The sequence below is a fragment of the Chamaea fasciata genome, unplaced genomic scaffold, assembly GCF_029207755.1.
Source record: "Chamaea fasciata isolate MVZ Bird 193981 ecotype frontalis unplaced genomic scaffold, bChaFas1.0.hap1 SCAF_8, whole genome shotgun sequence".
Classification (NCBI taxonomy): domain Eukaryota; kingdom Metazoa; phylum Chordata; class Aves; order Passeriformes; family Sylviidae; genus Chamaea; species Chamaea fasciata.
The window spans coordinates 22,190,149-22,203,761 of record NW_027094093.1 but is presented as its reverse complement, the minus strand read 5'-3'; the positions used below and the strand labels follow the sequence as shown (position 1 = coordinate 22,203,761).

The 13,613-nt window shown below is 34.6% G+C and overlaps 1 protein-coding gene across 1 annotated transcript in view; it reads right to left on the bottom strand.

Annotated features, from left to right (window-relative positions):
* FAP (fibroblast activation protein alpha) overlaps nt 1-13,613 on the bottom strand; it is a 39,328-nt gene that overhangs the window by 12,740 nt on the left and 12,975 nt on the right. The window contains exons 12-20 of the mRNA XM_066190049.1: nt 10,983-11,027; nt 9,163-9,267; nt 9,007-9,077; nt 8,354-8,407; nt 7,903-8,027; nt 6,651-6,698; nt 3,667-3,765; nt 2,873-2,942; nt 1,499-1,693 (exon numbers count right to left, since the gene is read on the bottom strand). Of these exons, the coding sequence (XP_066046146.1) occupies nt 1,499-1,693; nt 2,873-2,942; nt 3,667-3,765; nt 6,651-6,698; nt 7,903-8,027; nt 8,354-8,407; nt 9,007-9,077; nt 9,163-9,267; nt 10,983-11,027 (812 nt within the window). The remainder of the gene's footprint in view (nt 1-1,498; nt 1,694-2,872; nt 2,943-3,666; nt 3,766-6,650; nt 6,699-7,902; nt 8,028-8,353; nt 8,408-9,006; nt 9,078-9,162; nt 9,268-10,982; nt 11,028-13,613) is intronic.

Below are 13,613 nucleotides of genomic sequence, written 5' to 3'. Positions count from 1 at the left end.
GGACAGAGTCAGAAAAGCCAAAAAATTACTCACCTTTGTTATATTACTGTCTTAATCCTGGGGGTTCCACCTACAGTAAAAGCCCCTCCAGGAACTTCCCACTAGAGTATAGAGGCTCTCCAAAAATCATGCATCTTAATCCATGTGTTAGATCAGGAAGATGGAATGCACTACATTTAACTGAACAAAAATTTAGTCTAGGTGCTGACAGAAAACTGGGAAGTGTGAAGTCTGAGGTCATTTTTTCATGGCCTATTCTCAGCAGATTTTGCAACTGCAGATTCAGTTTAGGTTCCCTCTGATATTCTATGTTTGAGTGACAATTCAGAATAAAATAGAAGTATTCTTGTGATATTTTGAAGTATGTCACTCCTCCTAGAAGTTTCAAGATAGAAAATAAAATAATAGAATAATAAAAAAACTTGACATGATATACAGCTATTCTATTTCATTTATCACTGAAAAGGATAATGGTGAATTTAGATTTATAACATTGAAGAGGAAATGAATTATCACAAAGCAGAAAGGGGAAGGAACAGATATCCTCCTCACATACACCTGTAAGTACAGGCAGTGCTCTCAAACAAGCAGAGAAAGCTGTGAAAACCTGGGTTGCTACATCCAATTTCCACCTAAGATACACGAGTATCTTAGTCAAGTCTGGAGGAAATAGGGTGTTTACTGTTGCACCTGGAAATCGATCCATACTCTGATGGGCCAAATTCCACACCAAAAGGCTAGGCTAAATTCCTGCCCTGCAGATATCTCTTTGGAGTTCAAACTAACACTTCCTCAAATGCTCACTTCAGCAGTGCTACTGCATCTGTAAAATAAACCAGACAACCTTTCTTTGCAATCTTCAGCTTTCACTTCCTCCCAAAATCTTGACATAGGGAATAGGTTTCCCCTGGAACACTTTTACATGTTTTCATGCGGAGGAGCAGCTGTTGGGGAGCACTTATCAGGGGACCTCAGGTACTTTCTGTTGTACTTTACTATCCTACAACAGCATGGAATGCAAGTTTGTGACTCATCGACCTGTAGGACATTTGTGTCAGGTTCAGTTTCACTACAAACTTCTCATTTGACCTTTAGGTAATCAGTGAGATAAATCCCCATGCATCTCTGGCTAATCTCTATGGTCACTGAAGTAGGCTTGCCCTATAGGAAGTAACTTCAGAAAAATGGATAATTGGCTTACCTCTCGCCACTGACAATTGTATTTCTTTAGGCTTAGGATTGAAGCCTCTGATGATTGTCTTATGCAATTCAAGTGCTGAGGTCCAAATCTGGACTTAGTGGTATATGGACTTAATATACCAGAAAAAACCTCACTGATATCAAGCAAACACTAATATTTTATTTTTACAAATGTTTTTGTCTTATATTCTGGAGACCTCAGGGCTTCAGAAGAAAGGCTGAGAATTCAATATTTCTTTCACCTTACTACTTCTTGGTATGCAAATACAGCAGCTATACAGGGAGATAATCTACTTACTTAACTGCTGTGATTTGGTCCTCAACTTCATAGACTCCAAGTCTTCGATATACTGCATGCAAAATCTTGTCACCTTGATAAGCTGTTCCTCTGCCATCCACCAGAGCAACAATAATTCCCTCTTTGCTTGCAAGGTAGGTTATCCAGCTAATGCTAAAGGTTTCCTTTACATTCTGACTGCAAGGTCCTCCATACCTGAGGATGAAAATTCACACATTTTCAACTCATACTTACAAATTTATAAATGGTTATTGGACACTGGACTATACCTGTTGCTACTGATAACATTTTCTCCCCATGTATTTTGCTACATGACTCTGGTTCAGAGACCTCAGTAGACAAACAGTTCTACTACTATTTTCTAAAATCCATTTTAATCATTTAAGTCTCATTCCTAAGGCAAATAATTAGTTTCAGCTCAGACTAAGTGGTGCAGTATCAGCTGCTTGTACTAAGGGAAATCCTTGGAAGAATCATCCCTTAAATATTCTGTTCTTTGCTCTCTCCAAATTTCTTAGGAGTAACAGCCCTTTTTGGTGCTTTTCTGCTTTTTTGCATTTGATTTCCACATGCAGTCAGCAATGCCAAAGAAAAACGAGAAAAAGAAATACAGCTCCTTACACTTTTTGGCTATCCCCAGACCTTATTTGTTTCACTAGGGAATATCATGTGCTGTTGGAGCTGCGGGCAGAACACACCTCACATAGCTGAGCAATACAGAGGCATTCCTCTTGAGAATGGCCTAATGCAAATTAAACATTTGACCTCAAGGACAGGACTCTTCTACTCTAAACTTCAAACATATTTAGCATTCTTGGACCTTTGGATCCTCATTTGTTAATAAAAAATGATGTGAAGTTTATTACACCCATTCAGCCCTTCTTTCTGCATCTTTTTTTTCTTTCTTTCACCACTGCAATTTTTATTGCCTTTTCTGCCTGCAATAAATTATGTCAAATGCTCTTAACATGCAAGTCCACATGGCTTAGTTTTCTTTTCTTCTTCAAAAATGAAGCAGGCTCTTATATTTTTTCATATTAGCAAAGCTGAAATCAATACTTTCAGACTGTCACATGATAAACAGAAACAGCAACAGAGCTAACATCTACTAGGAGTAGCCCACATGATTTTAGCCGTTCTCTTTCTCTGAGAGAACGGTAATCCTTACCATGCTAAGATTAACATTAAAATCCTTATCAATCTCCATTGGAATGAATTTCCATTCCAGAAATACACTGAAAAAACCACAACAAATGAAACAGAACTAAGAAGTTTTGTTTTATAAAATGTTGCAAATGTCTCAGGTTTTATTAAATTAGAAAAAGTATGTTTTCTAAAAAACAACAACATTCAAAGGAAGGAAGAGCTACATACACCTGAATAAGCAGAGGGTACTTCTTGGATCTATCGAACTGTGGAGGTAGAAGCATTTTGTACCACAAAGCTAGAAAAGACAAATTAAAATAACATTCTTAATGGTTGAAATGACTCCTCTAGGCATAATCCAGAGTCTGGTGTAACAGTATATGAACATGAATCAGCACAAAGTACACAAAGCACGAACTGTGAATCACAGAACTGATGCAATTAAATGTTTATATTGAGCTGTTGAAGAACAGCTTTGAAGAAACCCACATTTACTTTAATTTTGCTATGCATTAAATTAGTACTTCACAAAAGTCTAGGTTCTCAGTTTTTTTAGGTGCTTAGAAAAGCATAACAGTTTTAAGATTATCAGATACTAGTTTTGGAAACTTTACACTGATTTATTACTATGGGATACTGTTGGTAAGTCACTACTGAAAAGAACAATGCAACCAATGTCGATATAATGCGTAACACCTGAACAGCAGTTTACATTTCCTCTTTTATTACCACCATATTATATTTTTTAATAAAATATTTAAACTCCTTACCAATATGCCTAAAGATTTTTTTTAAAACTTGTGTTGTGAAACAAATTTATTTTAACTACTATTTTATTGAGAGATACCCTAAGGCACAGACAAATTAGCTGTTACTGAACAAGGCAGAACCAGGCCTCTTCTTTCCAATCTGACAGGCCAACAACTTTGTTCTACAGAAAGACAATATTTACTATAACAAAATTAGGGGAAAATATTGAAATAGTAAGTATAAAAAGTACAATAAATACATGTAATTCTTACTTATACCATCCACTTCAAGCTTATTAATTTCTTCTTTTGGCAGTCTGATCTCTTGCAAAGCAGACTGCAATTCCCAATTGTCTTCCAATACTCTGAGCTCTAAGTAAAAGAAATGCCTGAATTATTAACTGATTTATTGTTAATTTCTCTTCAGTAATTAAAATTCCTTTACTTTGAGTTATTAGAACAGAAAGAAAATCTGTGAATTTTACAAGCAGAGTAATGAAATCCACTCAGACACTTCTAATTGAGCTTGATCACATAGCTAAATGAAAGAAAAGCACTGGTATTGCAGTGCACAAATACTCGTTAGATTTTTATAGGATGTACATTTTGCAATGCAAATCATTTCACATGTTGCCTCTGAGTGTTAGAGTCCCGCATGTTAAGAAGAAACAGCTTTCTCCTGCAGATCCCTCATCCCAGTCTTGTAAAATGGGGGAGCTAGAAATGCAAAATTCATGGCACTGAGCAAAACACAGTCCTCTATCTCCTGTATCTCCTCTCTTGCTTATCAGACTAACATCAGTTTAACCTCTGAGACCCTTGGGCAGTGTGGTCAAGCACATGGTCCTTAGGGAATGTCTTGTTTCTGGGTAATACATGAAATTCATTTTCTCCAGGGGTTATGGCAAACCTTCACTCAACCAGTGTATGATACGTTCCTACCCAAAGACACCAGACTTACCATCTCACTGTCCTTATTACTGCTCACTTAGTAAACCTTTTTTTTTTCTTTTATTATTTTTTTTTAAAATCTAAACAATACTAACATTTATTGTCTTACTTGTTTTAGACCAGATTTACAGTTACATAATTTAAAAATTACTATTTAAAATTTAATTAACTTACAGAACAGACTGCAGAACTGTGTATTATAAACCCATTGGGTCCTGTTTATTTTTGTGTTTTCCCATGAGTAGTGAGGGATGAAGAATATCGGAAACTTAATGGAAATCTGTGACTTTTAGCTTCACTTTCAGAATGAAAGAAGCTTTTAAAACTGCAGGAGATTTTTCTCTTTTCCTTTACCTTTTCCTCCTCCTTCTTTCTGGAAATGTTCAAAAAAGTACAAGAAGTATTCTTCTCTCAACATATATTGAGCTAGGTAGTGCTTAGGACATGCCAGAAATATAATACCGGAATTTGTTCTTTCAAAGTACTCTTGACAAGTTTTGCAGATTCAAGTGGGTTTTTTTATGGTTGAAAGATCATTCTGCCTTTGGATGCTCATGCAAACTCAGCTGAACCCTTTTTCATCCTTCTCCTCAAAACTCCTGAAACTTCCCCATCACCACAACTGAATTGTAGGCATCCTGGAAGGAACTTCCAAACTGATCTATGTCAGTTTAACTGTCTCCTACTAAAATTCATGGGTGATATAGTTTCAAAATGCTGCCAACTGCAACGAAAATGGATGTACTAAAAATAGTTTTGCACCACAGAAGAGATTATGAAAGCAAGGAACTGAAGGAAAATTAATTCAAAAAAGGTAATGAAGAAGTCAAAGAGAAGCCTGAATTTGTTTTTATTCCTGAGAATAACAGCACAGAAGAGGGAGGCATGATGAAACCAGTGGCAAAAATCCATTACAGGAAATTGTTCTTTGTTGCAGAGAGATTAAGAAACACACAACTGCAGTTGGCAGTATGCATTTCAAACAGTGCATAGTTTCAAATAGTGATAGTTTGATAAGACAGTAGGGGCCCTTTATTCAAAGGTAACAGTGAATCAGGAAAAACAGAGCGCTATAACAATGGATTAAATATATATAAAAAAAATCCATGCGTGCTCTGTATTTAAACCTTTAAATCTATTTAAACCTTCTGCAAAAGAAATACCGGAATACAGTGTTTCTATACCATAACTGCAATAGACATGTTAACCTAGGTTTTCTATTTGCAAAAATTTTTAAGTGGTTATAAAATAAGATGTTCCAACTACTACTGGAGTCTAAATATCATGATGTTGCAATTCGCTGACTTCTACAGAATCACCATGGATTAAGTTAGTTTAACAATATTGCGGCATTTGTCTTCCTTATGTTTTTGTGTGTCTTTTGGTCAGACATCACTCAGTTAACAGTGAGTTATCAATGCAAGCTGAACTGTAAGGACCATTACACCTACCAGCTCATTTCCACTGATAATTGGGGAAGGAAGGGAATGCCAAATCACTGAAGTTTATAGAGAACCATGCTAGCTTTCATAACATTCCAGGAACTGAAGGCTTAAAGATGGAGAAGAACTTTTAGGAAAAAAAACAAGGGACAGAGAGACAAGATTCACTGCAGAACAATTAATACTTTCTTAGTTAGAAAGTTCCTGCTTGGCTTGGTTGCAGTCTTCACTAAAAGGCTACTTAAAGAATAAGGGCTCTGAATGTTTCTTGCTGAAGATCACACTTTGTATCAGTAATTACACCTTGTCTGAAGCAGTTATTTGAACTGATCATCTGAAAGAGCTTCTCCTCTTCTCCAGCATCTCTACTGATGGCTGAAGAGAAAGTAATTGATCCAAGTTCTAATTAGTACAGCAAAATAGGTCAAACTGTAAACTCTAAATAGTACACTATTGTCTTTTGTATAAGGTAGAGTTGCCTCATGAAAAAGAAAACCTTGTGTTCATCCAAATGTGAAAAGGAATATTCTGGAAATCACAATAATGTTTTCTACAAAGTTTGACTCAAAATTTGGTAGACAAAGGGTTGCCCATGTTCATTTTATCTACAGTGTGTAAACAGGAAAAACAGCAGGATGCTACAAAAGTGCTGGACTCAGGAACTGAGATAAACACTTTGGTGTGTTCATTCACGTTTGGATTTTACTAATGAACAAATCTAGAGAGACACTAGTTATTTTAATACCAAACAAGATGAAAGGCTTCTTGACCACAATCCTAAGTATTGCATTAGAAGACCTTGATCTGGATTAGAGGTAAAGGAGTATACCAATTGCTCAGAAATAGGCAGGATACTTGCGGTACCTCTATCACCATGGTTCTCAAAAAGAGTAGAAATGGGAATCCCAGGACCTGTTGTAAGAATGATAAAAGTTTACAGTTTGAGGCTGGAATTGGGTGATGCATTGTGTATTACATTAAAATTGATAACTGACAGGAGTTCAAGAGCTCAAATTTGATGCAGAAATCTGAATCTTCTCTGTTGTATAACTCATTAATCCCTGCTGCAATACATAAGGTACTGTGTGTACAAGGACTTGCACATACACAGGCATTGCTTAGCAAACGTTATAGAAGCAACTTTAAATCTACTAACGCTTCCTCCCAAGAGATGAAGTGACATCTAGTTAATACCTGAGATGTGATTACATAAGGTGAATGCAGAATTACCAATGTGAAACATTCTTCTGAGAACATGTCTCATCGTATTTGTGAAGGTGAGTGCCTTTCACATGGTGACGACCTTACTGACTATTTTGTGCAAGAATGATTGAAAGGTGTTGTTATTTGCTACATTTGGTTCTCTGCTCAACAGAAGTTCTAAGGAACTTTTCAGCTGATCAGTCAGTGCAGAATCACGAGAACAGCAAACTTTACAAGAAGTAAACAAAAGGAAAACCTTGGATACTCTTCCTCTAGTTTTTAGATTGTGATGTCACTGTTTTTTGAGTACAGCAGTGGATGAAACCTCAGATCACTGAAGTCACCTAATTTATTACAAAAAAGCTAAGACGTCATTTAATACTTGTGTCTTGCAAGCAGATTCAACGATCACATATCTAGAACTGAATTTTTCTTAGATCAGTAAATAAAAATGTTCTCAGGTGCTAAATAGCCGACATTTATGGCTGACACAGGTCTTAATAATTTCAACTGGGAAACACAGCAAAGTAGTTTCTAACAGCTAACTTTGATGACATAAACTGAAAAACAGTGTATGTTTCTAAATCCTGCTCTGGCTGCTGCAAGAAAAAACATGGCTTTCATGAGCTGGATTGAAATCTGTTTTGTGGCATAAAGGACATTCACAAATTTGTTTTTAATTCTCAAAACCCCAAGCTTTTTTTAAAAAAGTAAGAAAATCCTGAATATATCTGTATTTACTGAAACATCTTCACAAAATTTTTGAACATGGGAAGTCTCTGGAAATCTTTCCTGGTTATTGTGAAATTTCTGTGAGTCATACAAAAATCATTTGGGATAACCAGTTTTAACTACAGTGCTGATAAATTTTAAAGAACAACTGATTATATGTTTGCTTCCATGCCATACTTACCATAACAAATCAAGGCATAATACTTAGAACGTTCACTGAATCTTGCTGTATAATACTGACATCTCTCTTTTCTTAAATTGCAGGTAATGCATTGTTTTCTCATAGGTTTACTTCCAATGCTGATTCTAAGAGAAAAATCAAACAAAGCAATGGTTATTTTGCTAAAATTAACGTAACATGTGTTTGTCTCATATTCTTGAATGCAGGCCCTGTACTTTCAGAAATTACTTTAAAAATAAACACTTGGTCTTTTTACTAATTTTTCCCAAGAGTATATTTAAATGTTAGATGTAATTTCTCCTCAATTATCAGACAGAATCTGAGGTTAAGATTTAGTTAAAATAGCTTGTGAAATTACACATTAAACATCTTGAAACCAAATTGTTTTATTGACAAATCCAGACATCTTCTATTAACCTACTATCATTAAGATACTGTTGAGAACACTTACTTGTAAATATTCCTTCTTCCTGGATAGCCTTCAAATTCATTGCTCGAATAGAAGCTGCAAATTCATTTATATGTTAATAAATAATCCATAAAGTGATGACCTATGAACGAGCATCAAGATGAAAAGCTGTCTTGGAAGTTAATTTAGACTTTTTGAGATTTCTGCATGTGATGGAAGAGTAGTTAAGCTTATATACCTTTCATTTTAATAAATCTTTGCTCAGACTATGATTAGGTGACACATAAGCCATATAAATAGGAGTTCTATCTTAATTCTTATGAGTTAATCCCTCCAATTATGTAAACTGTTTCTGTCTATACAGTAAACTGAATGAGAGATCATAAAAAGACAAGTAACTTCAAATTGTGTGAGGGTTAATCACATGATTAAATTAAGTGTTTTTAAATAATCCTCTCAAAGATGGGTGATAAAAATAAATAGAAAATTGAGGGCAATTTGCTAAGAATCTTTCATAAGTAAATGATGTTTACAAACCTATGCAGTACCTCAGCATGCAAATTTGTTGTGGATGTATTCAGATAAAAAACAGATTACACCTAATTATAATCTGATGAGTCAACAAACGGTGTTCAAATGATTAAGTGTTGCTTTTACTGACAACAATCACAAGCTTTTTTCTTCATGACACTTACATTGCATCATTTGTTACTCTGAAAATGTATATTGCTTCCCATTCTCCACTTGTAATTTGGATTGCATTCTCCTGTGTAGCAAGACACTTAAGTTACTGAATACTGTAGAATTCTTACAGGACAGTACATCAATGTAAAACACTTTGCTTGACTTACCACAGAGCCATTGATGTAATGAATATGCTTATAACCATTTTTGTCACTAAAAATTTTGTAGTATGAACTGCTGTCCGATGTAAAATATGGTGCAGAAACAAAGAACTGAAACAATGGAAGAAAAACAGTAGATGAGACACGAGATTGTCCAGGCTGTTTAGCAGATTATACAACACATGCTAAAAGTAACAAGACTACAGACTATTTTAATCAGTTCAAATGGGACAAACTACTTTGCACAAGTTTGTACCTGTGATATTTGATCTCCCTGTGATCACATTACAATTTCTCTCATTTTAGATTTCTTAAACTGATACTATAGATATCTCAAGAACACCACAAATGTGAGCTCTCTACTTGTAAGTGAAATATTTTGTATATTCTGAATGACCTTTCTTTAGTTATTGTAAAACAGGCAGAAATTATTTTTAACAAGTAAGTTTCTGAATAAAGCTAATATTCATGAATGGTGCCAGACTGAATATTCTGTGGACCTCAAAGTTTGGCTGTTTCACTGAGCAAGCATAGCATCAAAGACACGGATATCTAAAGTTTCCCATACTATTCCACTAATTTTAAAGAACAGATTATTCCAGATAAGATCATTCAACTTTTACTTCCTTTCAAACAACCACTTCTTTACTAAAATTGTCAGTCAAGGTTGAAATACTGCAACTGTACCTTGTTTTCAAAACATGAAGACAATAGGAACAACCTGCAAGTACGTCAAACATAGTCAAACATTCCTGAGTATAACTTTTGAATAATATTAACTCAAGCTCAACTAGGACTTGTGACCACAAGTTAAATTCTCCTGGAGACTGTATCTGTGATTCCTAATACTTGAAAGCCCATAAAGGCAAAAGCTGGGATTTATGCATGTGTGCAAATTCTTTAGCTCTAATAAAAATCTGTCATCAGAACCTCAAATGAAGTGTCAGAAAAAAAAAAAAAAGGAAAAGAAAAGAAAAGAAAAGAAAAGAAAAGAAAAGAAAAGAAAAGAAAAGGACAAAGTAAAATAACTAATCCTTGTAAATATATGATCTTCACATTAAAACATCTCTTTAGGGACAGTGCACTGAAAATTGAAGCTCATTGTTAAGTCCACTACAGGATATTCAGGCAGTGTGAGGTTCACCCACTTGATTCTGTCAACTTCCCCTGCCTGAGAGTAAATATAAGCAACACTACATATGACTGTAAATACTTGATGTCATGCTCTTAAAATTTCCTCGTGATTTGTTTTTACTGCAAGTTTTCAAAGGTAGATGGTTGTCGAGGGTTACTGGGCAGAGAAAACATCTTCTGCTAAGAGGTAACTCCAGAGAAGTATCACCTGCCATTCTAAGTAGGTTATCTTACCTTGAAGGTTCCTCCTTAGCTGAAGATATGGCACTAAAACTGTTCTGAGCGGACAGGTTTTATTCCTAAGATACTGTGATAGCTGATTTTATCCCTTGCCTTAGTGTCACCGGAGGAATTTGGTATCTATTCTTAGGCTCCAGAATGCTTCTAAAGATTACACTGCACTATAAATCAACTTCTTTTCATTACTGTCCTCCCTTCGTTAATTTCTGTCTTGACCAACTTTCCTGTCTAGTCAGTTGGTCCGACAGAAATAGGTTTTTAAATTTAGAGAGGAGGTAGCCAGATACTACATCTAGCACAGCATTAAATGTCTCAGTCCTACAGTGCAACAAGTCTAAGCAGTAGAGATGTATGTCTCAGAAGGGTGCTTCATGTTTCAAAACACTGATGGGAAGATGCAGGAAGCTGTAGATTTTAACTGAATTAAAATAGAGCACAACAAGAAAACCTACCCCGCCTGCCCATCCTGTTTGACTCTCTTCTATGTGCTGTTGATTCTGAAAAACAAATGCAAATGTACACTCTAAGAAGACTGAATTTATGGAGATTCAAAATCTTCAAATAAATCAGTAGCTGACTGTAAAAGAATTTTAGAATATTCGCTATGGAGATTCAGGGAATTGGGGGTTGTCTAAGTAAATAATATTCTTATGTTAAGGTCATTACATTAATTAAGTTATTGTTTTTAACAGCTGTCATCAAACCTAAATAAAAATTAAAGCAATTAGGCAACCTTTTCACTGAAAACAAGAATGAACAACTACTTAATCTCATAAATTTTCTGGCAAAAGATTCAAAGTAAAATAATATCAGGAATATAAATACTAAAAATTTGGTGTCGATTTTCAGCTGGTTTATATTTCCTTTGATTTCAGAGCTGTGATGTTGATTTAGAGCACAGGATGATGTGACTACTAGGCATCCTGAGACTATGAATATAAATTTAGAAGATCTTAACTCCTTGTTCTTAAAGCTGATTTAGAAACAGACTTATACTGAGTACGGACGATGCAGCTGAAGAAGCTTTTACATTTGCACTTACATCTTGCTTGTAAAGTTTCTAGAGATATGTTTTAAAATTCTGCATTCAATCAATGTATTTCTTTTTTTATCTTGCACGTTTTTCTTTATACTGTTCATTCAATACAGTATTTCTTCACAGTCAACTAAATTTAACAAATCTGCTTTCTAAGGAATATGGCTTGTATTTCTTATCCTCAACATAATCTCATTACTATTTAAAATCACATGTTCTCCCTTCTAATTTAATCCCTACAAAGTGACTTGAGGAAAATTTGCAGGTCCTTGTCCCTTAAAAGTCTGTTTAGTACTTTGCAAGGGCTTCACTGAGCTACTAACTGAAAATATGGATTTTATTTCTTTTTCAGAAAATAAAAACGGGATACATTGTTTTATATCTGCATCTTAACATTATTTTCCATTCTTTTTTTTAAGAATTAAGACTTAATTAAGACTCAGATCTTGATGACATTAGGGATATATCTAACTTCTCTCATTTGAGTAGTCCCAATTTCACATGACACGTGAACCTTTTTTTACTCATATGAATACTTCCACTGCTCATATTGGTTTTTGTGGTCTAGTCACATGAGCAAGAGTTGAACATGTGAACATTTCTGATGAATCAATACTTTAGGAACATCTTGTAGATTATATTTTGTTATTATTTTCAAATACATAAAACATAGCACGTTTATTGTACATTAGAGACTTGATGCAATCTGAATTCAACAAGAGAACTATTTTTGCCAAAGGAAATGTTCAGAGATATACTTTCTAATGGCAAATAGAGCTAATGCAGCAGTCCCATCTGTTCACACTCCTGTGATTGGCCATTTGTGCAAACTTTAATGTGATAAAAGCATTGTATCACTGTATAAATATAGAATTATAGAAACGTCAGTAGTGACTCCATAAATAAGGTTTCATGGAGAAATGCAATTAAACAAGGATCATGAACACAGTCCTGAAAGATGTTAATTGGTCTGGTCTGGTCTGGTTCCAGCAAAGCAATTAAGCACATGCTTAATTTTAAACACATAAACAGATCTATTGAAGTAAATAAAACTGGTTATGTGCTAAAAGTTAAGCTTGTGTTAAAGTACGCCAGTGGATTGTGGTAGAATACTAGAAACCTTATATGTTTTTTTTCTATCCATTAAAATATACAAGTATTAAAATACAGCTTCCTTGGAGGCAAGGTAGAGATTCAGTGTTAATATACCTATAAAGTGGAACAATTACTTAAGAAATATAGCAAATGCTGCATTAAACATTTTTTTTTCCAATAAATGACACTATTTCTCTGTGGAATACTACTTCAATGACAATGCTTTTGAAATAACAAGACTTTAAATTCCCTTTAAATTAGCAACAATTTTCAAGTTAAAGAGGAGTAAAAATTATTTTCAGTTTGAAAAGGCTGTGTCAAACAACCTCTAAATTTATAATTTATCAGTTATACAGAATGCTTTTATAAATATTCTTGCTTTTTATTTCCCATTAGTTCAAGGTTTCATCTAATGTTAGTTTTAACAGGGTTTCTGTAACATGAACCCTAAGAACAATACAAGCCAAAAGCACCAATACTAAAAGAAAAAAAATGAGATCTCTGTGCTAGAGTTACTGAAATTCAGGGTTGTCTTTCGTTCAGGATCTATATGAATTTATCTGTGTGTATACTTTTCAGGCTTTACAAAGCTCTGTTCAGTTCAGCAGACCACGGTCTTCTTTCCCAACTTACTGAATCATAGAATGACAAATTGAAACCATAACTAGTTACTGTTGCAATTAGCCTGAAGTTTTCTTTTCAGATCTGAGTGTGTTTCTGAAAACTTGCCTAGTGTCTAGAACTGTATGATTTGATACAACAGAAGAATTTCTTCTTCCAGAAAACCTACCTTACTATTAATGTGTACGTTCTTTCAAATAATCTAACATTAATCTAACAGGACATGATGCAGTCAGATTTAGTATGGAATTTCATGGCATAATAAGGTTTTCTTTAAAAAAATTACAGATCCTATATGGTTCCACTTTTGAAGATGCTGACACACGAAGGA